Here is a 27,417-nt window from a genome sequence, read left to right as displayed (position 1 = left end):
TGTGAGCCTTAACTCCCTATTTCCCTGCTTTTTGTTGCTTGGTTAAAACTACATCCTTAACATTGTTTTGTAAACCGTAGGTTTTTTGTTTATTGAAGATGGCACAGTAGGGAATAGTTTTCCCTGTCCACAGGCTCACTCTTTTTCCTGGTGTTCTTTGTGCACCATAAGATAGAAGCCAGCTTCCATTTTATTTATTTTTTATTTTTCAAAAGAAGCTTCATTTCCAAGATCAAAATCAGTAATCGTAAGCATTGTAGGTTACTCTGATGGGAAGTCCTGCTATTTAGAAAAAAGGCTACCTCTTTCAAGAGAACAAAGTATACATTCCTGATAATTTCACAGTTCCCTTTACCTAGGGAACTAGGCCGTCTTTAGGAATTCACCACTGCTTACAGTAGAGAGAAATACATATGATGCCAGTGTTATACTAAACTCCCAAGCAGTGAACTTGCATTCTTTGGTGGGATAATATTATAGAATATTATTGAACAATTGTAATGCTCACCATTCGACACTTTAAAACTATATTTGCTCTAAATCTATATTTGCTCTCAAAGCCTTCTTTTTTCTTTTTCTTTTCTTTCTTTTTTTCTTTTTACCTTCACCAGGCAATTATCTGTAGAGAGCCCAAATTCTCTTTGGTCATCTTCCATAGATTCCCCTTTACATTTTTCCAACATTAAAATGACAATTTACTTTGCTATTAATATACCTCAATTAGAAGCACAGAAGCTAATAATCTCGTTTGGATTTTACCAAGATCGGAAATATTCTCATTTCATGGCTCACTGGTTCATTAGAGGCAATAGAGAATTCTCCACAAGTAAGGCTAAAACACTTGTTAAACAGCCTTTGCATACCAGATACCACCTGAGTGTAACAACCATGCTGCTTATATTCCATTTATGGATCTGTGGGAAAAAGATCTGATGCACATGATACCAGCCAAGTGCAGTTTCCCTCTTGAAAGCTTATAGCTGCCTGAGTTGCAATCTAGAACTGGTGACCCGCGTGAACAATATGAAGCAGGACTCTTTCTTTTCTTCTAGTTATTTTATGAAATCATTGTAAGCCAACCTGAGTTGTGGGATGTGTTTAATTTGAAGAATTTTTTTATGTTGTGCTTTTTGTTTGTTTCTTTGTTTTTCTGTTATAACTAAACCACAACATTTCAAGACAGATGCAGGAATTACTGAATAAAAAGTATGATTTTTTATGTAAAAACCTGACTATACCATTGGAACAGAAGAGTAAATGGAGAAATGACTGATAGCTGAGATTAAAAAGGAATGGTGGGCGGGGTTAGTGGCAGTTGGGAAAAGTCAGGTAGAAGGAGAACAAAGACAGTTAGAGAGAGGTCATGAAATTGGGAGCTGAGTTAGAACTGAAAGATAGTGACCTGGTTTGCACATAGTGACCTGGTTTGTTAACCCATACTTTATCTAAAATCAGCCATTCTACATGCCAGTACTACACCTCCCAGCATGCCTTTGGTGGTCCGCAGGTGCCAACGTCCTCTGAGAGGTGTGTCCCTCCACCAGTTGTCAATGCTGCTCCTTGATAGAGCATCGAGAAGCATCGCTGAGGAGGGGAGGTAAGCCCAGCTCTGGCCAAGTTTTGCTGCAACTGCTTTGGACCATGCTTCTCACCCACTAAATGCTCCATTAGCAGCCTGTACTGAAAAGCTTGGACTGGGCTGGGCATTTGCCCACTTCATCAGGCCTATTTGTGGGCATGTGCAGAGTGCCTCCCCTTCCTCCCTCCCTCTTAAGGGCAAAGGCTGCACAGACGCTTTCCCCAGATTCTGAGAAAACAGTGATATCAGGACAGAAAGACACACACTAACAATGGTTGCCAAAGACCAGTAAGTCTGGCCTCCCACACAACGCATGCTGGGAGTTTTGCCCAAGGCTGGGAGGTGTAGGCGTAAGTCTGGGTTTATTATTTAATTCTTTAAAAATACTTAAAACCCCAAAAAATGGCACATTGTACAGCCAGACTTATTAGTGTGCCAAATTTCAAGTTTCTAACTCATCTGGAAGTGGGTAAACATTTGCAGACATACACCCCACACACATACTTTCCGCTGTATAGGTAGAGATTAAATGTTCTCTTTTACTCCTGCTCTCTTTCCCTCACCTTCCTGCACTTTTGCTGTGTCATATTTTTTCTGCTCTATAAAGTGTGATGCACATTGATCATGGCATGCTGTGTGTGAATGTGTATACACATGCACACAGACACACACAGTATTCTTTAAGCAAGAAGCTTTCATCCAGTAACTGTTTTTAACCATTAACAGGCATAGAAGATGACAACATCATCTCCTCCTTCGACAGCTGTAACAGAATTGTGAACACTCCATGAGTCCAACACCAGTGTGATTTTTCAGCAATATTTTGGGAGGTCTCTGTGTTCAGTGCAACTTTTAGCAGGACTCTACCATTGGAATATATTGCTCACCTATGTAAATTAAAAGTAACATTTGCAACAGCCATGTTTGCCTGGCCATTGGATGTAAATAGCAGTACAGGCATTTTAGGAAATAGGTAAGATTGTATGAAGTATTTACCTTGGCTTCAAACATTCAACTGCAGAGATTTAAAAACCAACCTTGAAGACCACCAATGATGAATCTTGTAGATCAGACATGCATGAAGCATGTACTTATTTGCATCAAATATAGAAACATATATGACTCTAGTATGGATATTGTTAAAAATGGGATTCTTGTTTGAAAGAGATTTTGACTGAAATCTTACAGTATCCAAAATCCTCTTTCTACCCAAGGAACTGCTGTATCGACTTTCAGTTTCGTTGTAGAATTGAAACCCATGTTCTACACAAAGAGCCTTTCCTTTCCTGCTTTTTCACTGTATAACCTCTAGGTAAGGCTGTGTTATAATGGAATAGCCCAAATACACAAATAGAAATGGTGCTTTCAGAAGTAATATGCCATTTTCTCCATTCTAAAAAAAAAAATCCAGGAAAGTGCTCTGAAAAATAAGAAGCAAAACTAGAGGATCATGACATTGATTAAAGAACTTAAGTAAAACAAAAACAAAACCACGAGCGCACAATAAATGCCTTGCGTAGAAAAGCGCTTTGTGCTTCGGTATGTCCTTAAACCCTGACCAGTCATATGTGTTTATATTTCAAAGTTATAAATCCTTTTGCATTAACATTTGCACCTACCTACACTCACGCGAGTCCCTGAAGCTTCCCTTAAATACGCAGCACTTAAACAACAAAGCGTAAGTAAATAGTCAACTAAATCCCCACAGCATCTTCTTCCTACTTTGTTGTCGTTGAAAGCTACAATTTTAAGGTATGGAACCAATTATTCTTAAGGTTTGGTTCTCCCAACAGCTAAAGGGCTTTTATGCATGTCTTGCCAGAAAAATGAATCTATATTCTCATCAGAAAGGTTCAGCGATAACTAGATATTTCCCCCCTAACTGGACAAGAACATGACAAGGCAGGATATAAAACAGTGTAAAACAGAGTTTTGGAAAACGTTTGACCTAACATCTGAGTTATTTAAATCCTTTCCAAAGTCCCTTTTCTGTCATTTGCTCGATTTTACTCTCTCACTCTCTTAAGGGTGAACTGCCATGAGCAAAATCAGTAATACCAGATGCAGCACTAAGAGCCTAACTATTTATCTGGGTCCAACAATGTCCTACTCTCATCTTTCTTCAAACATCTGTAAGTTATAGTACTGCACAATTAAACGCAAACACCATCTTAATATACAAACCAACAGCCTAGACATGAGTCTGCAATATCTATCTATCTATCTATCTATCTATCTATCTATCTATCTATCTATCTATCTACACACACACAAAATTTATATTTTGAAAAATTATGGGGTTTGCGATTTGATGAAGAAAACCATCAGCACACACAGGCTATGTTCCGCTGCAATCTGTCACAGGTACTCCAAACTGGGCATCTTTAGGGAGTTCCACTGTATTCTTTAGCACCAACGAGAAGAGGGCCTCATCAGCTGGACATTGTTCATAACATTGTAGATCTGTGCGCTCTGCAGCTATTAATCTTTAAAAGGCTGCACACTTCCATACCTTACCATTTATGGTAATAGAAATTTCATAATAGGGGAGCTAAGCTAAAAGTTCAGTCCCAGCAATCAGTGCAAGAAAGTTCTATGTAAAGTAGTTTTTAAAGCGGTGGGATTTACTTCTTGGTTGCCTCTATGGAACAGGCTTTCACTCATTGGAATTCATCAAAAACTCCATGAACCTCGGAACAAAAACCTTACCAATTCTCCAAAGATTGTAAGTATTACTTTGGAAAAGTTTGTTTTCCCTCTTAGCAATTCGTTTCAGTGTAGTACCTTTTTTCCCCCAGTACAGAACAAGTCTAAGTTTCTTGAATCAATTTTTCCTAGCCAAATAACTAACAGATCTCAGAAGCACTGCAGACAGTTTAAAAAGAACAAGAAAAAAGAAAAAGAAAGAAAGGAAAAACAATGGACAAGAAGTCATAGAAAAGAAAGGTTTCCTTGTCCTCATACAAAATCATATAGGAACCGGAACAAATAAACTGAATAATTTAGCACCCATGATGTTAATACCTTGTGAACTACGCAGTGGGTAGGCAGGCACCATTGTAAGAGACTTGGCTCTGGATTTGTTTAATGAGCACCCTTTGTTTCAGCAGCTTTTTTTTTACTTTCTAAAAGTGACTCAGTGTATTTGGTATTCATGTTTTAATTTTCAGTGGGGCTTGTAGATATTATTCTGTTGACGTTTGTACTGTGATGCATTACATTTGTATTATTGTAGACATTATTCAGGATACAAATAGGATAAGCCCTATATGAAATTAAGATGATGGAAAATACAGAGATGTCCTATAGGCCAAATCCTGTGACAGACAGGTACACATAGCACTTTCCGGAGAACCGTAGGTAAAAAAGATAACAAACTCTTTGGAATGAGGAAATATCTAACTTTCGGCAGATGAGGAGACACTAGAATCCAAATCACATTCAAAACATCTGCTTCCATATCACCATTTTCAATTTTAACTAGCATATTAGCCTCTAATTATATCTTATGAATGTAATCATAACCACATCATGTGTCAAAAAGTGAACCCAGTCTACCTATTTACTTAGAGACTGATTCTTGCATATGCTACTCCCTGCTTGCGTTTTTCACAACGTACACTCCACCTTCAATAATAATTCACATATATCCAGCCACCAACTACTGAATCTTGTAATAGTCAGTATACCTTTTAAGATTTGCTACTGCACAGGTTGCTGAGATGTGCTAACACACATAGAAAGTCAGGTTGTATTTTCACAGAGCCTTCCCACAACTGCAGAAGGAACTCTACAGAATCGTTATTCTGCATTGTTGTGCTGAGGTACACCAGGGCCAACCTTGGAATATATGAAGTAAGAATAGCTTAACACAAATGGGACTGCAACAAAATGTTGTAGTATGGAATGCTCCTGTTCAGGGTTCCAGTCAGACAGCCATGCCATTGTCCAGGATACTTATTGTCCATTCTATTATGTGTTTTCCATTTCTTTTCCCCCCTCCAACAAAGCATTTTGTCACCAGTGAGCAAGCTCGGTCCTCAATGGGATATTTTGATCATCTGTCCCCACTAGATAATTTTTTGCTTGTGTTTATGCAAGTCTGTGAACAACTCTTCCTTGTGTGCAAATAGTGCCATTCTGGCTACATAAGGATTGGCACTCAGTTAATTGAGTTTGCTACTGGTATATATAATAGTTATGAATAAGTTCAAAAAGTATGTTCCTCGCCATAACAGTAAGTAGAGAGAGCCCCATGCAACTGGGATTAAGGAAAGAGCTTCCAGAATACATGGAGATGTCTCCAGTCAACCTTCAGTCCCAGCATCTCTTTTCATAGAAATTAGGCACAGCCACACAAGATTCATATGCTACAACAAGGCAGCATGTGCAGACTTTGCTGGGAAGGAAAATGCTCATCTGCTTATTCTCAAACTAAAATTACACCACCACCATCACCTTCTCATTTGTAGTGTGCAATAGTGGGCCTTCCTTCCACTATGACATTCAGTGCCCACGAATCTTGCAAACTATCCTGGTAATATTAAGGGGCAGAGACTAAATCCTGGCAAGACGGAAGCCCTGTGGGTGAGTGGTTCCCGAGTCCGGGAGACAGGCTCATTGCCTGTTCTGGATGGGGTTGCTCTGCCTCTGAAAGAACAGGTTCGTAGTTTGGGGGTACTCTTAGACCCATTTCTGTCGTTGGAGGCTCAAGTAGCCACCACGGCTCGGAGTGCCTTTTACCATCTTCGGTTGGTTTGCCAAATATGGCGTCTCCTGAACAGGGATAGCTTGACCACGGTGGTACAGGCATTGGTAACCTCAAGATTGATTACTGCAACGCGCTCTATGTGGGGCTGCCCTTGAAGCTGCTCCGGAAGCTGGAGCTAGTGCAGAATGCTGCAGCTCGGCTGTTGTCTGGAGCTGCCCCTTTCCAGCATGTAACTCCTCTGCTGAGGGAACTGCACTGGCTGCCTATTCGCTACCGGGCCAGGTTTAAGGTTCTTGTACTTGTGTACAAAGCCCTAAACAACTTGGGACCAGGATACCTGAGAGAGCGCCTTCTCCCTTACCAACCTGCCCGGTCACTGAGGTCATCCGAGGGCCTGCTCCTGGTGGTTCCACCTAGATCCATCCTCCGATTGGAATCCACCAGGGGAAGAGCCTTCAGCGTGGTGGCGCCCCTCCTGTGGAATTCCTTGCCCCTGGAGGTCAGGCAGGCGCCAACCTTGTACTCCTTTCGGCGCCTCCTGAAAACATCTTTATTCCAAGAAGCCTTTCTTTAACATGCAGCCTTGGATTTCTGTGTTGTTGTTTTTTGCTTCTTTATAAATTTTGTTTTAACTGTTTTATTCTGTTTTTATTTTCATTTTACCTTGTACACCGCTCTGAAATTTTTTCAATGAGGAGCGGTATATAAATATTCTAAATAAATAAATAATAAATAAATAAATAAATTGATACAAGAAATAGATCAAAAGCACACACTAAAAGAATGAGAAAGATCAAAGCAGGGCAAAAGAAAGGGGGCAATGTAAAGACAAACAAGGATTTAGGAATCTCTGAGGAACTGGGGGGAAACAAAGTACAAGTGTTTGAATGAAAAGTGGAACTATATCCATCTGCCTGAGCTGCTGGCAATTACAAAAGCTGCTTTTCAATGTGAACTTGCCTCCTCCTAAATCTCTGAAAGTTAAAACAGCAAATTTGCAGCAACAGTTTATTTTGCATTCAAAGAGCATTACAGAAGTAGTTAGAGGTGATTTGTAGAGGACCTGCTGGGCCTCAAGCTCTGTTCTTCCTCTTCTCTGTCACTTAAGGTTGATTTCCAGGACAGCAGCAGCAACACCAGAGAGCACACTGTTCAAATGGCAAAGGAGCAGAACTCAATAGAGCATGTACTGAGCTTTGAGTCAAACAGATAAGACTACTCCATACTAGGGCTGTGCACGGACCCCCCAATCCACTCCGGATCCCGATCTGCAACTTTTGGATCAGGTCCGCTCCACTTTCGGCTGATCCGCCTACGGTCAGCGGCCGGGCTCCGTATCCATATTGGTGCTCCATGTTTTCCCCCCATAGACTTGCATTGAAATGTCAAATGACTATAACTTTTTTAGTTTTCAAGTTAGAAACATCAAAATGGGCACCATGAGAGCTTAAAAATGTATCCAGATTCATGCCCATTTTGAAGGAAATCTGAGCATGCCCCCCAATCATCACTTTCTAAGCACAGTAAGTTTCAGAGATGTAGCTTTAAAAACAAAGAAGTAATGCAATCCTATGCGAAAAAAGTTCCAAAATGCCGGGCGGAGCCTCGCGACTAAGCGGATTGCTCCGCCAAGGGGTGACTTCCTTCACGACAGTTTGCTTCGTGCCCAACCCAATCCATCTCAGCCTTTGGCCAGGCGAATCAGGCCGATCTGATGTCGCTTCTATGACCCGAACCAAAGCGGAGCACAGCACTACTTAATACCTATTCGAATCAAAGCTCAATACATGCTCTACTGAGTCCTGCGCCTTTGCCAGTCCTGTATGTGCTGTGCTGTCTGCTGTTGCTATTGCTATTCTAGAAATCCACCAGATACAATGGAGGCTGGTGGCTCCTATTTCAGTGGGGCTGTAACTCTGCTCTGGGTTTCAGTCAGAACCAGATGGAACTCTAATGGAGCTCTCCAAAGTACTGAACCCTATCCTCAAAATGGGTTCAACACCTTGGATAGCTCCTTTAGAGTCCTGGCTGAAACCCAGAACAGAGTTGCAGCCCCACTGAAATAGGAGCCGCCAGCCTCCACTAACCTTAAGTGACAGAGCAGAGGAAGGTTAGATCATTAGAGGTTTCAAAGATGTTGGTTTGCATCTTTTAGCATTGCTACCGCTGATTTACTAGCTTGTATCTAAAATGTGGAGCAGAGAAGTAGTGCTTTGGCTATTGGGCGGTATAGAAATGTAATAAATAAATAAATAGTGTGGGAGGACATGTACATCCCTTTTTATTACTTGGTGCTTCTCCACTCCAAATACCCTCCAGCCAGTCCCCTCAGCATGGCCAGAAGGTTTCTGTTACTGTTACATACGTGTATGTGCGCACATGCGTGCACGCATGTGCTTTTTTATGTGCTCAGGCACTTACTCCAGATTAAATGGAATTCATCTCACTAGTAAACTTCCTTCAGAAGTATTCCTACTTGTAATTCTTCTACGTCACTGAACACATTTTCACATTCTTTGTCGGTAGGCTCTTTGTACATGCACAAGAAAACTTTGGCTGTAAACCAACCTTCTCAGGAGGAAAAAGTGAATGCACATGTTGTTGCAGCATGCAGTAGTTCTAAAAGCACTGTGCAACTATTATAGATGGTTGGTTTCCTTTTAACTTCTTAGCATTTCTTTTTTCATAGGATTGTTAGTTGCAGTTCTTGGGAAATTTCCAGGGAACAGCAATACACGCCGATGGCTGGCCCAATTTGTTTGGAATTATGCTCATTCCATATGGGAAAATATGCAAAAACATGGGCTGCAATCCTGAAACGTTTCCACAGACCTATTTTCTTAGAGCCTCTCTGTGTAGCCAGCCTTACTTCCTCCCTATTAGCAACTTACAGGGATGATTAAAAGGCTATGCTTTCAGAACTTGCCATATAAGCAGGTTATGAATCTACTAATGTGCACAGAACATTTTCCACATATTTGGGTGCTCCTCTGCACACTTACTATGAAAGCATGTATGCAATGCGTAGGCAGGGCTCCATGTTACTGCAAGAAAGCATGGTTCCTGCTGTTTGGGTGGACACACAAGTAGCATGCATGCATTTCAACATGCAGGAACCAATCCTGCCCACTGCCCAGCTTCCGTGCATTCATTATATGTGCAGAGAGGAGCCCTAACTTGTGAAAAGGGCCAGATTTTGATCCCAAAGGCTGTGTGGGGCACATTCAACTATAGACTGAGCTTTTGATGGGGAGACATGATAGCACTCTTCAAATACTTGAAAGGTTGCCACACAGAGGAGGGCCAGGATCTCTTCTCGATCATCCCAGAGTGCAGGACACGGAATAATGGGCTCAAGCTAAAGGAAGCCAGAATTCAGCTGGACATCAGGAAAAACTTCCTCACTGTTAGAGCAGTACAACAATGGTACCACTTACCTAGGGAGGTTGTGGGCTCTTCCACACTAGAGGCATTCAAGAGGCAGCTGTACAACCACCTGTCAGGGATGCTTTAAGGTGGATTCCTGCATTGAGCAGGGGTTTGGACTCATTGGCCTTATAGGTCCCTTCCAACTCTGCTATTCAATGATTCTATGATGCCTCCCTTCCTACTTCAACTCCCTTTCCCTCAATGCTTCCAGAAAATCAGGATTGTTTGCAGGCCAGTCTCTGGCAGAATACAAGCAACTGCAGTCCAAAGACAAAATTGGGGAAATGCTCTGGCCTGCACATGGTTGGTACAAGGTAAGGTCATTAGAATTGCAGAATGAGAAGGAAGATGGGAAGGAGCTGTTGCACCATGTCCTGCTTTGCTAGTCCCTGGTTGACAGCTGGTTGGCCACTGTGTGAACAGAGTACTGGACTAGATGGACTCTTGGTCTGATCCACTGATCCAGCATGGCTCTTCTTACGTTCTTATCAAGGCCATTCATTCATTCCATAAGTACCTTTGTAATTTTTCAGTTCTGCAATCATAAAAAGAGCTCCTGATTTGCATAGAGGTTTCTCAACTCGATCATGTACATGGAAGCTCTTGAGTATAGGGATGCATGAATCAGCAAAACCCAAGCTTGCCAAAGCTCTCTGAATTCCACCTCGAAATCCATTCCAAGTTTAGTCTGTATCAGATAGTGAGCTTTGTTTTTTTCTCTTTTCCTATGAAAATGCATATTTTGTGCATACTTTTCTAAATGTATGCATCGGTTGTACACAGTCTTCTTCCATTGATTAAAGTGTATTTGTGTGCATTTTTCAAATGTATGTGTGCCGTTCAACATATTCTTCTTGGTCTGGAAATTACACTGCAAATTCAGAAATGTATGGATGGAAATGTACAGACTTTGACCACAGATTGCATCTGATTCCATGTTCAGTCTGGAAGGTATGAACTGGATAAATCTTGATCAAAAATAAACTGAAGCAAATTTCTAATACATCCCTCATTGAGTGGAAACAAGTACACAGAGTAGCCCTGTTGGAGAGCTCTTCAGTCATGTTTCTTTTCTATAATGGATGTGGAATCCAGAATTCCCTGTTATTATTTGATCTTCTGTTTATTCTCTCCCCTACAGATCCAACAGTGAAGATCTGCCTCTCAATGTTCTTCTCAAGGACTTACATCCACATGGTTACAGGAATGTCCATCACTTCCCAAATCCCCTGTAATCAGGTACGATGGTTCAGGTTGGTTCAAGATGAAAGCTGATTTTTGAGAATCTCAAAGAACTCTCCCTGGGGCGCAATGCATTTCTTCCCTTGAAACTTGCTGCTTTGATAGGTGAACTTTGAAATGCTTAATGTTTTATTGTCTTTCAGACTGCAATCCTATACACACTTTCCCCCTCAAACCATTAAACACACACACACACACACACACACACTATTAATCCACCTCTGTGCATTTATGGAGGGAGCTTTTATCCTTTACTTTGCTGATGCAGAGTTCCACTGCTGCTGCTGGAAGTTTCTACTCTAGATCTATTGGATGGAGCTCTGCGGATGTTTGCAGTTACCAGATAATTCCTGGGTGGAGTGCACACCCCTAGTAAATAGCTCTTCAAGTAGGGAAGCAAATAAAGCAACACAACCTGTTGGATGGTAGTTATTGAGTAGTCCTGGTGTCAATCACACAGTTAGCCATCCCCTACTCAAATTAGAGCTGTGTATAATGTTGATGGGCTAGACCTTCTATCAGACACAGCACCACTTCCCTAAACTTTGCAAAACAGTTTTTAAAGTAGAAAACAAGGACAAGCCCTTTTTGAAAAGCATCAAATGTCTAAAGAGATAACCATGCAGGACCATTGGGAGAGAGAGACAGAAAAGCCTGAATTATGGCTGCAAGTGCCACAGTACAGGAAGAAGGGGAAAGAAACCAAACTCACTTTGCAGCAAAGCAAAAACAAAAACAATCAGCCCCCCTCTGTTCTATCTTGTATGTGGCCTTGGACATCTTAACTTTAAAATCTACATTTCCATATTCAATTTTTATTTCAGTTATGACATGCAAAATGGCACCTAACAATTTAGAATTCAGTTTTATTAGCAAAATAGCTAGATCAGTACCAAAACTATAGACCTGGCAACCTGCCAACTCCCTCTCCCTCTCCCCCTCTTTCTCTCTCTCTATATATCACACAAATACATATACATTCATACATGGTTAGGGCCCATGGACCTGGTAAGAAGCTTTTAGAAACTTCATCTTTTAATAGGCATCACAAATGACACACATTGTTCAGAGTCCACCAAAATTATTGAAGTACAATTATTTGCAAGACTGAGGCCTTTATCTGTCCAGAATCCAATGTGCTAGTCTATATTTTGCTTGCTCCTCATTTAATAATATTGATTTTCCCATAAAAGAATGTCTACAAGTCAGGATTTAGACAGTATTTCCGTAGCTTGTTGATAGACATCAGTATGGCATATACTGATATCACTAATGGACTTTTGAATCATTGATCATGCTCATTTGGCTATAAAAGAAAGGATTAATAGCGGGAATTTTCTGATGTCTGCACACATTAATGTCTCTCGGCCATAACAGTCAAGTGATGCAACATCAGCAAGTGTATTACACTGGTCAATGGTGCTGTAGCTCTGAGGAATCCTCTGCCCCAAGCCTGCCCTGAACAACTTGTCAACCAGCTAGCCAAATACAGCCTACAAGCCATGCACTGGAGGACAGCACTGCCATGAAAGTACAAACCTCCATTGTAACACAGGGACGGAGAGTGAGTATTGAGCTAATACTTGGCTGATGGGCTGCATTTGGTGAATCATAACCTGCGTGGTCATGGTCTATGTCTTTACAGGGAATAGGCAATTGTCCAAGGGAGGGGCTGTAGCTCAGTGGCAGAGCATCTGCTTTGCATGCAGAAGGTCCCAGTTCAATCCCACACATCCCAAGGTAGGAGAGATGGAGAATAATCCTGCCTGAAACCTTGGAGAGCCGCTGCCAGTCAGTGTCAACAATACTGGGCTAGATGGACAAATTATCTGACAGTATAAGGCAGCTTCATATGTTCCTAAGTTTCGGTGAATTCCTGCCCCGTTCTTTGGGCATGTGGATTGTCCCATGCAAAGAACTTCAAGATTATTTGTAGGCCCCTTGCTCTCACATGTTTACCCACAAACACAAACATACTGGTGAAGAAGGGCTCCAGCCTGTTGCTTCACAGAACAGGCCCTGGTACTTACTTGCAAGTGCACCTGAGAGTGATAGGGAAAATAGGTTGAAGCCCCGCCCCTGACATGCTGCTATCAGAAGATCCATTTTTAAACATTCTATGTCGCCCTTCAAGAAATATTCACAGGAGAGCTTACTCAATTTAAAAAAAATCTAAACAAGATAGGAACAAAATTAAAGAGCATAAAAAGCAGAGAAATGCTAGCAGCAGTAAAAGCGCCTCAGTTTAACAATGAAAAGCTCAGTCTAGCTGTCACCAAAAATGCCAAAGTACCAACCCCCCTGCAGGTAAACCTCCTTAGGAAGAAAATTCCATAAATGAGGCACTGTTCCTCTATCCTGACTTCCAAAGGTGGTGGCACCATGTGGCGGCATTGCAGTAGGAGGATCTCCATACATGGGCATGCGTTCTTGTAGGTACCATGAGCATAAGAACATAAGAAGCCCTGCTGGATCAGACCAAGAGTCCATCCAGTATTCTGTTCAAACAATGGCAAACCAGCTGTTGACCAGGGACCCACAAGTAGGACATGGTGCAACAGCCAACCCAAGCCATACAAAGCTTTAAAAGATTAAGTAACATCACTTTGAACTGTGCTCAGAAACAGAGCAGGCAGGAACCAATGAAGCTTTAAAATAATTGTAGTGATAAGGTTCCTACTGATCCCTGTCAAAGATTGCAGCCATATTTTGAACTGTAAGCCATATTGCAAATCGCCCAGAGAGTTTCGGCTATGGGGCAGTATATAAATGAAACGAATGAATAAATAAATAAATAAAATAAACTAGCTGAAATTTTCAGAGTGATGATGCAAAGGCTCATAGGGATGGGGAAGAATTTTGTTCGGTTTGCATTGTAATGAGAACTTATTTGCTTGATTACATTTTTATATGACCCAATATCCAAAACTTCCTAGGCAGTTTACCAAAACAAAAACAAAACAAAACTGAAATACAACATAATATAAAGCCTTTTAAAGTTTAAAACAGAACAGAACCAAAATTTAAAAATCATAATGACATATTTCAGATGCAATCCTATGTATGTTTAGACAGAAAAAAAGTCTTACAACTCATCGCCAGCTCAACATGCACCCTTAACAATTCAACACATCTGTATTTCCCAAACTAATATGTGAACTGGAATGCAGTCACCCTTTGGTATTAAAAAAAATATGCAATGCAATCCTTTAAACAAAAAAAAAATCTACAAAAATGCAAATGTTAGCAGAATGATGTACAAGAAAATATTATATAAGGAGAAAATGCTTGCAAAAAATACGCATCTATTCAGCAAAAACGAGAATAATGTACAAAAAGGCATTATATAAGGAGTAACTGCTTGGTAAAATAAATGTATATATTTGACAAAAACAAGAAATGCACATAAAAATGCACACAGATTTCTGGCCAGGACTCCTTTTAAATATCAGTCACAAACTGATGCGGAAATAGGATGGACCAAACTGAGGAGCAGAAAAGTGAGCAACTGAAAATGAGAAACAGAAAAGTGAGAAACTGATAGATTTGTCCATCCCAAGCTCCCGTTGTGTGGAAGAGCTTTGCGAAGCAATCTGTTTCCATTTTCAGCAAAGCAGCTCCTTTGAGAAGAAGATATCTGCATGAACACACAATCCGCTGTCCTTCCACAAAAACAGGATAGGAGAGGGAGGGAGGTGGGCCATATCTCTGCCTTCTTGCCCCTTGATTGCTCCCCAGGAAAGACCAAAGCTTGCCTTTGATGCAACCAACTCAAACCGTTGGCTGATGGGGAAGAGGCAATGTGTCCCAAGCCATCTGTTCATTGAGTTTGAGCTCCACTGAGGGGAAGGTCCTCTCAGATAAGAAAACCTCTCTCCTCATACAACCACACAGAGATCTAAATAGTTTCTCTTGGATTTGGTGCAGGCAGCACTAGCTGTATCTTTCCTAGTATACCCTCGGAAAGTAGCTGGTTGAGCACACACTTCTTTCCTGAACCCTTCCCTGCAAATTATGCAAGTGCTTCTGTCAGCTGGATGTATTTTGTCTAACTCTGCTCACAGCAGGTTCAAATGACATGGCAGTTAATGCATTAGTAGCTCCTGGCAGCCTTTCTACCCAAGCACACCCGTCATTGCTATAAATAGATGCAGTGTTTATCGATGATCGTGGGTATGCTGCAAAAGCACACTTCAAATGAAAACAGGGCCTTAGGTGAAGAAAAATAAATTATGCTCTCCCACCCATCACCCCAAAAATAAAGCATGCCCTCCTTCCTCATACATCACCACCTAATGCATTAAGCAAATGCCCTTCCAGAACAGAGATGCCATCACTCTGGGTGGCATTAATAGCAGAAATGCAATCAATTGCACGTTTGCTGTTATGTCAATAGCAGTCAGGCAGAAGGCTGAGCAGCTTGAAGTCCTTGAGAGTGGAGAGGGAAGTTTAACTCTCGCTCGCTCGCTCCTTGTCACAGTTCCAAGAAAAAGCATTTTTCTGAAGCTGCTTTTTGCATAGTTGTTAATACAGTAATGTATTATTGGTATCAATGGGAGCCTCCCTTCAAATGCATAAGAAAAGCCAGGCCTATTCGTAATGTCTAATCTGGCCTTTAGAGGTACTGAACAATGAAAACCTGCCCACAGCTGGCCTGCACTGAATGTCCTTGTCATAAAGGTGAAACTGAATATCCCACTTTCTTCAGACCATTCATCCCCCACTGATCAATGCAGACAGTCAAATATTCCGCCCCCCTTCCGCCCAAGAATGGCCTTCCCAAGAGTTGTTATCAATTCCCTGCCATGAAGATTAAACCAACCTTCAGGGAACGTTTTCACCCCTACAAACAAAAATCGCTGGGTCCGTATGCTTCAGCCCAGCATTGCTTCCCATTCTAGCAGTGTTGAACAAAGCACCTTAACATGTGAAAGGTGTGAAGCACTGACTACCACAGCAAATGAAATGCCAGCTTGTATTTCTATCCCAGGCAATCCTTTTATATCTACAAGTGGAAAACCCTAGACTGCCTTCATTAAAAACAATACATGGAGGTCTGAACAACTGACAAATTTATCACTGAAAGTGTGAATCACTAAAATTAATTAGTATTGCATGTCACATGCTATAGAATTTATTCTGGAGGTTTAGTTTTAGGAAAGCAAATATTCCTTGGATTCGAAACGCATTAAAGGAAATTATGCAAGTTCACCAGGATGAGGATGAATTGGCAATTGTGTGGACCTATCATAATGGCAAGAACCTGATTGCTTCTGTTATTTCATTTTTACAGAGACAGAACCCACTGCAGTAAGTCATCATGGCAAAAAAGCTGGTGACAGCACAGAAACGAGGGGAGACCAGGGCTCTTTGCCTGGGTTTGGGAATGGTGGCATGCTCAGTGATTATGTATTTCTTTATTGGGATCACCATTATGCCATCCTACAAAAGAAGGTAACTGGGCTTATTTGACATGTACATCGGCGTTTTTCTCCTTCAGCAAGCAGAACCATCCCATTGTTTTAAGCAAACATGCAGTGCATTCTGGATCTTAATGCTGTCACCAACTAGCCAAGTCCATTTGGAAGTTTAAATGTTGTGACGTCAATCTGATTCTAACCTTACCTGACTGTGATGGAATTTGCATAGTGGAGGAACAAGTACGTGAAGCCATGTGAGATGCAGGCAGCACACACTGCATGGAGGCCTTTTGCATGGAGGCCTCCTTGGGCTCACTCCATTTACATACATCTTCCATCTCAGAAGGGGAGAGAGAGGCTAGAGAAGGGCAAATGATAAACGTTTGAGATCACTAGGATTCTCCATACATCACCTTGCTGCTCATCTCATGCCTGATTCCTGTCCACGTTTGCAATCATGGCTTGCTTCGTACAAATGGGAAACTCGCTCAAATTGAGTTGAACATTTTCAGTGGACACGTGCCCACGCTTACGTTCAGGACTTTGAACAGCGCATACACACATGTTTTATGTGCAAAAAGATAGTGCTTATATATCCTAGGAGAAGAAGAGTAACATAAATAGGTTTCCACGTGCCCCACATCACACATCCCTTTAGGACTATTGTAGAGGGGAAGAGTCTGCACTTACACCACCTTCACACCAATTGCATGGCTGCCTGGGTTAAGTGTATGAGCCTGACCATAGATAGCTCTGGGCATTAATGTCTCCTCAAGGTATGCTTTAGGGTGGATTCCTGCATCGAATGGGGGTTAGACTCGATGGCCTTATAGGCCCCTTCCAACTCTGCTATTCTATGATTCTGTGATTCTATGAAAATGGAAATTCTTTTGCAGTCAGGAAGCACTTAAGGCAGAATGTTCGTTAACAACCCATCCATAGCAGACGTTCATTCCTAAATATGCTGAATCAAATTTCTGTCTCCAGAGCTAAACTGGAATTCATGTTGCTTTAATGGCAGGACATTTCGCTTCTGCAGCAGGAAAAACATTTCTATCCTTGCTGTAATGGTTGAGGACTGAACAGTCATGGTAAAGCAATAACTTTCTAGCTGGCCATAGTTGGCTAACAAGTGGTGGGTACATCTGGTGAGCTGCACACGCTTGAAAAAATTATCTTCCTATTTAAAATTAAGCTAGGATCCATCATTTCATGTATCATTCATTTCCCATCTCTTTCCACCACCACCCTAAACACTGACACTATTTGCATGTGTTCCAGAAGGATGCATCCTTCCACCGCTTGCGATAGCACCTATTTGTGAAAATATGCTATAATAAATGCAACTAGCTTTAACAACCAGAACCAGACTTCAGGAGGGGGGGGGGCAAATGAATAGCAGAAACAAATTAAAATCTGCAGGCAAAGCAAATGAAAACATACTGATGCTCACCCATTCAAATGACGCTGTTCAAGACCAAGAATGAAAAAAAAGTATACGCATATTATATTATTCCAGTTCTCCCTATACCATTAGCCATAAAAGGGGTTTATAAAACAGCAAACAAACACAAGTGCAATAGTAATTCATTTCAATTAGTTTTTGATATGAATTTATCAAAATCCACACATTTCTTTATATCCAGGATGGTGATATTAAAAAAAATATTTGAATGCAGGAGAAAGTGATATTGACAGATTCATCCAGCACTTTGAATGCTTTGTTCTTAAGAGCCTAGGTTGTAATCCCTATGTATTCACCCAAATTAGTGCTAAATTAGGGTTACTACCTCTTTTTTTCCTGCCAAGTGCCTCATCTTTAATAGCTACATTAGGGGTGGCATGGGCATCCAGTTGGGGTTTGATGTCCTGCTTCAAGGCTGGAAAGTGCCCCAGTCAAGGCTCAGATAGTCGCAGGAGTCACAGGCCCTTTCTACACCTAACGGTTATCTCAAGAAAATAGAGGGATCATCCCTGCCTGCTCCCAGGATCCCCTGTGTGGTATTTGGATGCACAGGAATGATCCCACGATGATCCCGGGTATAGGGCTGGTGTAGACATGCCCACAGTGAGTGTAACCAGGTCAGGCCAGGCTCATACATGAGATTCCCAATATGGTTAGCAGGAGAAGGCAGAGGCCAAGTTGCTCTTCTAATGGTTCCAAGAGAGGGGTGTCAGCCAAAGCCTCTACTTCCTTGCCTGGCTCTGGCTGGGGGCCATTGTGCTGGCTCTCCCCACTCCTGTTCTTCATCAGATGAATCCTCCTCCAGGTAGGGCTTGACACTTGAAGCCCAGTGAGAAATCACCCCTTGGATGACAGTCTGCAGACCCCAGTGCTTGCCCGATTCACTGTGCAAGTGTGCGGGCATCTGCTGCCATTTTCCTCATTAAGGGTGGCTTGTTCTTGTCCATAAATGGCTCGTTTGTGCAAATGGCAGCTTTAAAAGGGTCATGTATGCAACATTACAGGTGTCCATGCGAAGTATTGCAAAATTTCATGTTCACTGCTTCCTTGGGGATGCCCAGGAGTGTGTTTACACAGCTGAGGCTAGTGTGCCAGGTGCACCATTCCTAGAGATGACTGGCCTGGCCCGGTTGTGTATGTTACATTCCATTTGGACTACTGTAATGTGCTCTACATGAGGCTGCCTTTGAAAACTGGTTGGAGACTTTAGCTGGTACAGAATGAAGCAGCCAAGCTGTTGACTGGGGCTGGCTACAGGGAGCACATGACTCCCTTGTTACAACAGCTTCACTGGTTACCAGTCTCTTTCCAGACATAATTCAAATTGCTGGCTTTGACTTATAAAGCCCTTTACAACTTGGGACCAGGCTACTTGAAAAACCGCTTCCTCCCATACAAGCTTGCCTGGGTTTTAAGGCCTTTCTCTTGGTACAACTGCCATCAGAGATATGTGCAGTGGGGATGCGAGAGAGGTCCTTCTCAGGGACTGCTCCCAAGCTTTGGAACTGCCTGCCAAGGGAGGCTAGGTTGGCTCCTTTTTTGCCATCCTTCTACCAGCAGACAAAGATGTTTTTATTCAAACAGGCCTTTGCAATATAACATGTTCTGTTGCTGATAGGGGTGTGATTTTATTTTTATTTATTTATTTATTTATTTATTTATTTATTTATTACATTAGCCAAAGCTCTATTTTTTGTTTTTAATTCTTACATTGCAATGTTTTAATTTAATTGTTATTATATTAAGTCTTAATTAAGATTTTGTTTTTAATCTGTATTTTATTATTAGTCACCTTGAGCACCATTTTTGGGTGGACAGACAGGATATAAATTACATACATAAATAGAGGGGAGCCAGAGGCCTTGTGAGTACCATGGAATACATCTGGGGGGGGGGGCGCATGGTACCCCTGGTTGCTGTGTTGGGGATCACATCAATGCGGCATCTCTGCAGAGAGTCTTCTCTATTGTATTATTCTGAGCTACAACAAAGGAAGCAGAGGATCTTAAACAAATTCTAACAAATTTGTCACATTTATATTCAAATTTTAGCAATCCTAATTATAGACACTGAAAATGGGAAAATGAAGGGAGACAATTTTAGGTGTAAAAGCACTGAATTTAGACAGTGTTTCATTTATAATTTTCTGCATGAAATTCATCATCCTTAAGCACCAATTTCTTGACAGTACTTCTCATTGCTTAATTCCCCTCCTCCCGCAAAAAAAAAAGCATTGGAAAAGATTTGCCAGATTTTAGTACTGTTCTGTGTCACTCCACTTTGACACATGACAAGCCAAACAATATCCAAAATAAAGCTAGTACTGAATATTGAAGCAACATTACGCTAAGTTAACAGATAATTTATTATATGTTGATCTATGACATTTAAAAATGTGGGGTGGTGATCTCTCATTTATTATTGCAGTGTCTGGACCAAAGAAAGTATATGCAAACTGATGAAAGCCAGCATCAAGGAAGATATCCACTGTTTATTCAATGAAGGTTTTGGTGATGAGAATATTTTTCGCTATCCTTGTCTGGAAATCCAGGTCAATCTGACACTCTTAGGGCAGTTGGTAATGCTCTATCACAAAGAAGACACCGTGTACAGAAATCCCAAGGTTTGAGTGCTATTTATCAGAAATATTACATCTCTAAATTCTACAACTACTTAAAAAGGCACCAATAAAAACAAACAAATACCATGTTCTATCCAATATATAGTTGATATTGCTAGCTGAGGCCAGATCTACACCAAACAGGATATAACACTCTGAAAGCAGTTGGAAAATGGTATATGGAATGTGTCCTGGGCCTCAACAGTTGTCAGTGCACTTCAATATTATTGTAAAGCAGTAGTGTAGATCCTTCTCCAGATTCGGGAGAGAAGCAGACACACACACACACACACACACACAATTGCAAATTCCAACAAGAAGTCTGCCTCTGCCTGATTTTCCTCACTCTGGACCAGGTGAGACTAGATCCAAGATGAGATGTAGCGAATTCTGGCAAGGTGTCTATCTTTGCCGGGTCATCATCTCTTGGTTCAGGAGTTGCAATTGAGAAAAAAGGTAAACATTTCTGGCATCATTTATTTCTCCTGCCAGATTATAAAACTTTCTAAACTAGGGACAGTGGCAAATTCCCGTCTACACTGGACCATACATATACACTGGCTTATATGCAATGGGTTGCATCCAATGTAAGTCTAATTTAAGTCCCATGCATGTCAATGGCTCTATTCCAGCATTGGATACAACCCATTAATTTGTGTGCCTAGGTATGGCCTGGGTAGCATTTGTGCAGGTGCTACAGTGCAGATATATAAGGGCCAGTACTCTGGGTTAGAGCCACTAAAACATTACATCGGCTGTGTGGATTGCCTGGGTACCTGAGAGACTGTCTTCTCCCTTACCAACCTGCCCAGTCACTGAGGTCATTGGAAGGCATGCTGGTGGTGGTTCCAGATGGACCAATGGCCCGATTGGAATCCACCAGGAGAAGAGCCTTTAGTGTGGTGGCTCCTTCTCTGTGGAACTCCCTGCCCCTGGAGGTCAGGCAGGTGCCAACATTAGGCTGCTTCTGGTGCCTCCTGAAAGCAACTCTATTTTCAGAAATGGGATTTACTCCAACATCTTTCCATACCTGCCCATAAGGATCCATTGCAAAGCATGTGCCCATATTAGCAATCAATAGGACAGATGATTTGGGGGAATAAAGATTTTTCTAAATAAGGACCTTCATCTCAGGTGAAACACTTAAAATGCACACACACACCAAGAAATCTTAAACAGGGGGAGCGTGTAATGCAGCTGCCTTTTATCACAAGGAAGAATACCCTGAGTCAAAGCAAGACATGCACAAACCATCCCTGTGGGGAGGGCACAGAGGAGGACAAGCAGCATGCCCCTGTAGCACTGGGAGCAAGCATGCCAGAGGCTTGTGGGGTTGAGCCACAAAGCCCATCATCTGGTACATCTCCCAGGCACCAGGAGGGCAGAGAGCCAGGCAGAGATGTACGACTATGCCATAGGTTTGTAAACTGCCCAGAGAGCTTTGTGCAATAAATAAATAAATAAATCAATAAATAGATCTATGGGGAAGTAAGTCCCAGCAGATACCCCACAACAACAGCACCCAGGCGGAGGCAGGAAGGCAGGCATGCAGCAGACATTTCTGGAGGCACAAGTACGTGAGCCAAGGATTGCTTCAAACCGTCCCTGTGAGGCGGGAACAGCACAGAGAGATGCCTTTTCTTTTGCATCCCATAACTAATAGGGGGCTAGGAGGATAAGAGTAAAGCTTTGTGATTCTTGCTTCAGAGTTGATTGACTGCACTGTGATCACGCAGCCATTAGTAAACAATAATAATAATAGTTAATTATAGCAATACTAGTAATATTAATAATAATCACAACGACAATAAGAACTTGAACCACAATGCAAGCCTGCCTGACTTCACTGAAGAGGGAAAGCCAGGAGAGCTTTAGCTATTGGGTGGTATATAAATTTAAAAAATAAATAAACAAACACAGGAGGGGTGGAATTAAAGCAGCAGTCTCGCTGAATCACAACAACAAGAATTTTTTTTTAAAAAAAGGCTATTTCTGTCTTTTACCAGTAAGAGGAAAGTGGACGTGCCCAGGGGGAGGGGGAACTATTGTGCCAATTTGTCTGGTCCTGTCTAGTACCAATCTTTGAGAAGCTGCATCACACTTCAACTCGTGGTGCTCCTTGGCTTCTCCACTGGTGGCTACCCTTTGGACAGTTCTGACGACCCTCCAAGGCAGGGCAGTGTGCACTGGGCACATCCACATGCCCTATGGACATCATCCCCTTGCATCACATCTATTCAGTTGTTCGCCAAGGTTAGGGTGGGTAGCAGTGCTGTGTTTCCTATCTGTTATTTATTTACTTAGTATATGTGATTTAAGGCTGTGTTTGTGCGTTTGGTGGGGCTACTGTTTCAAAAAAACACTGGAAAAAGTCCATTCAGACAAAGAAAGAAAAGTTACCCAGTATCCCAAGTTACTAAGTATCCTGTTTTGCTTATTCCCCCCCTCCAACATTGGGATTGGAGGATGCTTCATCAGGTGATCACGATTGGGAGTTGAATCTGCCTCTCATTGCTTAAAAAAACCCTTACCCCTCCCACTTTAAGCCATTCCAAACAAATTGATAGCAAGCAAACCACAGGACGAAAAGGTCTGAACATCTCCACAAATGACCCCCAACCACCAATATCTAAGCACAGCAAGTTTCAGGGATGTGGGTTTCAAAACAAAAAAGTTATACGATAATCTTTTCCGCAATGCAATCCTATAGGGGAAAATATCCAAAATGGCGGGCGGAGCGCTTTGCAAAAAGAGGATCAATCCGCTTGTGGTCGCTTCTCTTTGCTATGCTTTGCTAGCCCCCCGACTCACTTCTCCACCTACAACAGAGGCGAAACCCCCGATTCGCTATTGCTTCTCCGAACTGAAAAGAAGCAGATCACAGCCCTACAAAAAAAGCCCTAAAATACATTTAATTTAAAATATTGTGGTTTTGTTTGTTTTAGAATTGTACAATTCCACAGCTGCACAGTTGTTTAAAAACTAGAAATGGTGCTTTTAATGTCCCATTTTTTAAAAAAACCTATTCAGAGGAGCTATACCAAGGGGAAGTTTGCTTTTAAATTATTATTGCGAAGGCGTATGTGCATAACTCATTATTGTCATTCCAAAATCCGTAATTCCTGATAGAATTCAAATGAAATGGATCCCAAAGTTATCACAATGTCATGACAATTACAGAGCAAAACTGAACGAACCTGTGTATCTCTATTATATAACCAATATCAATACGGAATAAGATCAGATCAAACACCATCAGTTTCAGTCACGTAACAGCAGCCAGTAAAGAACAGCCAAGAACTTTTTCCAAAGAGGGAATTATTATCTTAGGTTGAGTTATTTTACACATCCACTTGTTTTGTTTACAGCCTCATTTGTTATTAGTTTCATGTCTTGCAATAATTCATAGCATAGCAGGAAATCATTCTATTTGCATTGCAGATCTAAAATTCCATGGATAAATGAACAACAAAGCAAATTTCCCTAATGGAAGACTCAACAATTGGTTCAAGGCTATGAATAGTTGCTTAAAAATTCTGTCTGAGGCATGCTAGGACAATTAGGGAGAAAGACGATTGCATAGGAGTTCTCATTCAAGATAGAGTTACTTCTTTTAAATAGATGTTTTGCAGTTCTCTATCAGCACTGCAACTTTTCAATAAAACATTTTCACTTTTAGGATAGAGATCATTTTTGCAATAAAATATAATATTGCATTGATTTTAAACTGAAATCAGTTCTTCAGGACAAAACTAGAAGCGCTGCTACATCTATCTTTAAATTATTTGTAATCTAATAAAATTGATATTGTAGACTTTTCATCAAACATTTCAGGTAGTCCAATACAAGGCTTTACCTGATTTCCCGGGTGGTTCATGAACGCTAGACTTACTTACTTCTAATACTGTGTTCTAATACTATTGTTTAGTGTTTAACAAAATTATCTAAGTCCCTATCAGCGATAGTTAAGACACTGCCATGGGGTCTTGTAGTTTTTAAGCTAAGATTTAATTAGAGTTAATCTGGAAGGCTTTGGGCCTGTTTGGCCTCTGGAATGTTAGAATCTGTCTCAGTTGTTCTCTGTCAGTGTTCTTAGCACCACCACCACCCATCCCTGCTCTTCGATGCTATAGACTTTGTAGTAGTTGGATTTCCAAGTTTTCCCATCCCCTCACCCTTCTCACCACCATGGAAAGCTCTGCAATGGCGCTCTCTCCTAAAGTGGGGATCATGACCTTGGGAGGTGAGGAAATAGGAAGCCTCTGTCACTGTGCAGCAGGGGAAAGCTCTTATCTCTCTAATTATGGTTAACCAGCCTTTGGAAGTAAACCATGAATCAAACCTAATTATCAAAATTGCAAGGACCACACACACTAACATACTCTAATTATACAATAGTGTCTAGAGTTTTAGTGAGATAATATATAAGGATATATGAAATTGAGGATGGCACGAGATTTTCTCCAAGCTCGACTGATTTATTTATTATTTATTTTATTTAAAACGTTTGTATCCCGTCCTATATCATTAAGATCTCGGGGCAGCATACAGATACTAGGAGGCTCAAAAGAGCCAAGTCCAAACTGGATGTGAGTATTCCAGGCCCCCAACTTCTTTTCCAGGCACTCAAAATCCAGGTATCCAAGATACAAAGTCTTGCAAACCCTAATACAAAGCTACTGGACATTTGTTTTCATTTTTTTTTTACATGCCCTTAGCAAGTAACGGTTCCACTAGTTCCTATGGTGGAATTATTATTATTATTATTATTATTTATTTATATAGCACCATCAATGTACATTGATGGAATGAAGAACTAGTTCCAATGGGAACCAAGTCTCTGTTGGAATTAGACTTTTGGTCCACACACCCAATTTCATCCTCAATGTGTTTCTCCCCCATCCCCCTAAGAATAAGCAGCTCCATCAGTTCTTTTAAAGAAAGAAAAAAAGGCTCCAGGGATGAGCCCACAAATTGGCCTGGAAAAATCACATGAGTTCTTCTATTTTCAACTTTATTTATTTTATTTTATTTATTTATTTATTACACTTATATACCGCTCCCATAGCCAGGGCTCTCTGGGCGGTTTACAGAAATTCTAAAATTGAGGTAAAAACAAGTATACAAAATTTAAAACTCTAAAACACAGAACATACACACATAAAGCAATTAAAAACCGATTAAAAACTAAACATGTGGGTAATTAGGATGTGGGTAGATTGTACATGGGTAGATTGTACTTGTACTTGGGTAGATTCCAAGTTAAACTAAGGAGAGGTTCTGGAAGATCACCCATCCCTAGATAAAAGTCATGATATTGATACATATATAAGAAAGTAATACCAGAAGCTGTATTTATCAAGGATGGTCTCAATTTACTGCCTTTCCTGTCAGTATATAATGGCAATAACTGATATTCTGGGTTTTGTTTGTTTCTGCAGTGCTCCTACATCCCCCTAAATATGGAGAATTATAATGAAGTCCAAAAACAAGTGGAAAAGATAAGTGACGATTTCAGAAACCAGCAGACATTCCCTTGTTATTATGACCCATCAAGAAAAGAAAAGAGTGTCATTTTAAAGAGATTGTATGCTCCAGAGGGACTCATCTTTGCTTTCCTCTGGCCAACTCTGATGTTGGCTGGTGGAGTCTTCATTGTCATCATGGTGAAAATAAGTCAGTATTTTTCTGTACTCTCGGCTTCACAATACAGAACAGGTATATAGCATGTCCTAACATCTGCCTTCATTTTATATTCATATCTATATCTGTATTTTTTTTCAAGTTAACACACTGTGGATTAACAAGATACAAAAGCAAAAGGAAAACATAAGTTTCTCAGTTGGGAGCCATCCAAATAATACTTCTTTAGAAACACATAATTACTTTTGATTTGACAGACTTGCAGAGACATCTTTTGTTCACATTTTGGTTCAGTGTTATGTTACAGCAAGAAATTTGGGTGAGGGATTTCACCCAGAGATATATTGGATCAGCACACATTCTCAGAACATTTTACTGATTTATTAAAAGCATAAATTCATAGGTCAAATCAGCACAGATGTGTGTACAAGCATAGGCGTGACTCTTTCATTGCATCTCTGAAGGCTCACCTTTTGGAATAAATTTGTTTTAGGGATGAATCAAACATTTTGTTGTTATTTTTTCCCCCAACACTTCCTTTTCTTTGACCATACTGAGAACCTTTGAAAAAAGTGGCCATCAAACTTACTTCATTTGTTTCTCCATGATTTAACTTTCTCTAACAGAGATCTGTTCTTTGGAGGAAGATGGAGCCTAATTCAAGTATTTAGATCCCATGACAACGTTATAATCTGGCTCATATCAAGAGTTGTCGCATGGTCAGTGGCCAAAATTCACTCAGCCAGTGACAGAGGCAAGTCTTTCCTCCATAATGGATTGTGCTCAAAACAAAGAGGAGAACAAAAACGTTGAGACATATTTTTATTAGCAGCCTTGCCTCCAGGATGTGTGCTCTCCGGAGACTTTTTAAATAGGAAACTGGTATGCTGGACAAGATGGGCTTCCTATCCCAAACAAGACCCCTCAAATCACACTTCTGATCCACCCTAATAAGGTTCCCACCCTATCCTCCCCCCTTCCTTAAAGATCCTCAGTGTCTGTATCACCTGGGTAACAGGCAGAAATCCAACAGGCAGAGATTCCCTGTCACTGCACCTTCATATTGGAGATATGCTGCACCTTGTGCAGCACCTATGAAAGGCACAGGATGCCAAATTAAAAGCATGAAAAATCTGTGGCTCAAACCTGTCTAAAATCCACTGCTGATGTTTAAGAAAAATCTATCCCATTGATGTAGAAGAAGATTTGAGGTGAGGGAGGAAGGAATATGGAGCATCTGCACTTGTTGTAACAACTCTGTGGTAATAGGACACAGGCACTCTGCATATGCTCAAAGGCAGCCCTCTC

At 41.1% G+C, this 27,417-nt stretch overlaps 1 protein-coding gene across 1 annotated transcript; it reads left to right on the top strand.

Moving 5' to 3' along the window:
* Positions 1-4,187: 4,187 nt before the first annotated feature.
* KCNMB1 (potassium calcium-activated channel subfamily M regulatory beta subunit 1) lies at positions 4,188-26,594 on the top strand. Its single transcript, XM_063123287.1, has 5 exons — positions 4,188-4,304; positions 10,861-10,958; positions 16,255-16,415; positions 20,274-20,469; positions 25,908-26,594. The coding sequence occupies exons 3-5, from the start codon at positions 16,282-16,284 to the stop codon at positions 26,190-26,192; spliced, it is 615 nt and encodes a 204-aa protein (XP_062979357.1). The 5' UTR covers positions 4,188-4,304; positions 10,861-10,958; positions 16,255-16,281; the 3' UTR covers positions 26,193-26,594.
* The last annotated feature ends 823 nt before the right edge of the window (positions 26,595-27,417 follow it).

The sequence above is a fragment of the Elgaria multicarinata genome, chromosome 3, assembly GCF_023053635.1.
Source record: "Elgaria multicarinata webbii isolate HBS135686 ecotype San Diego chromosome 3, rElgMul1.1.pri, whole genome shotgun sequence".
In the NCBI taxonomy this organism is placed as follows: Eukaryota; Metazoa; Chordata; class Lepidosauria; order Squamata; family Anguidae; genus Elgaria; species Elgaria multicarinata.
Note: the sequence above shows the minus strand (reverse complement) of the source record. Positions and strands in the feature narration are given on the sequence as shown.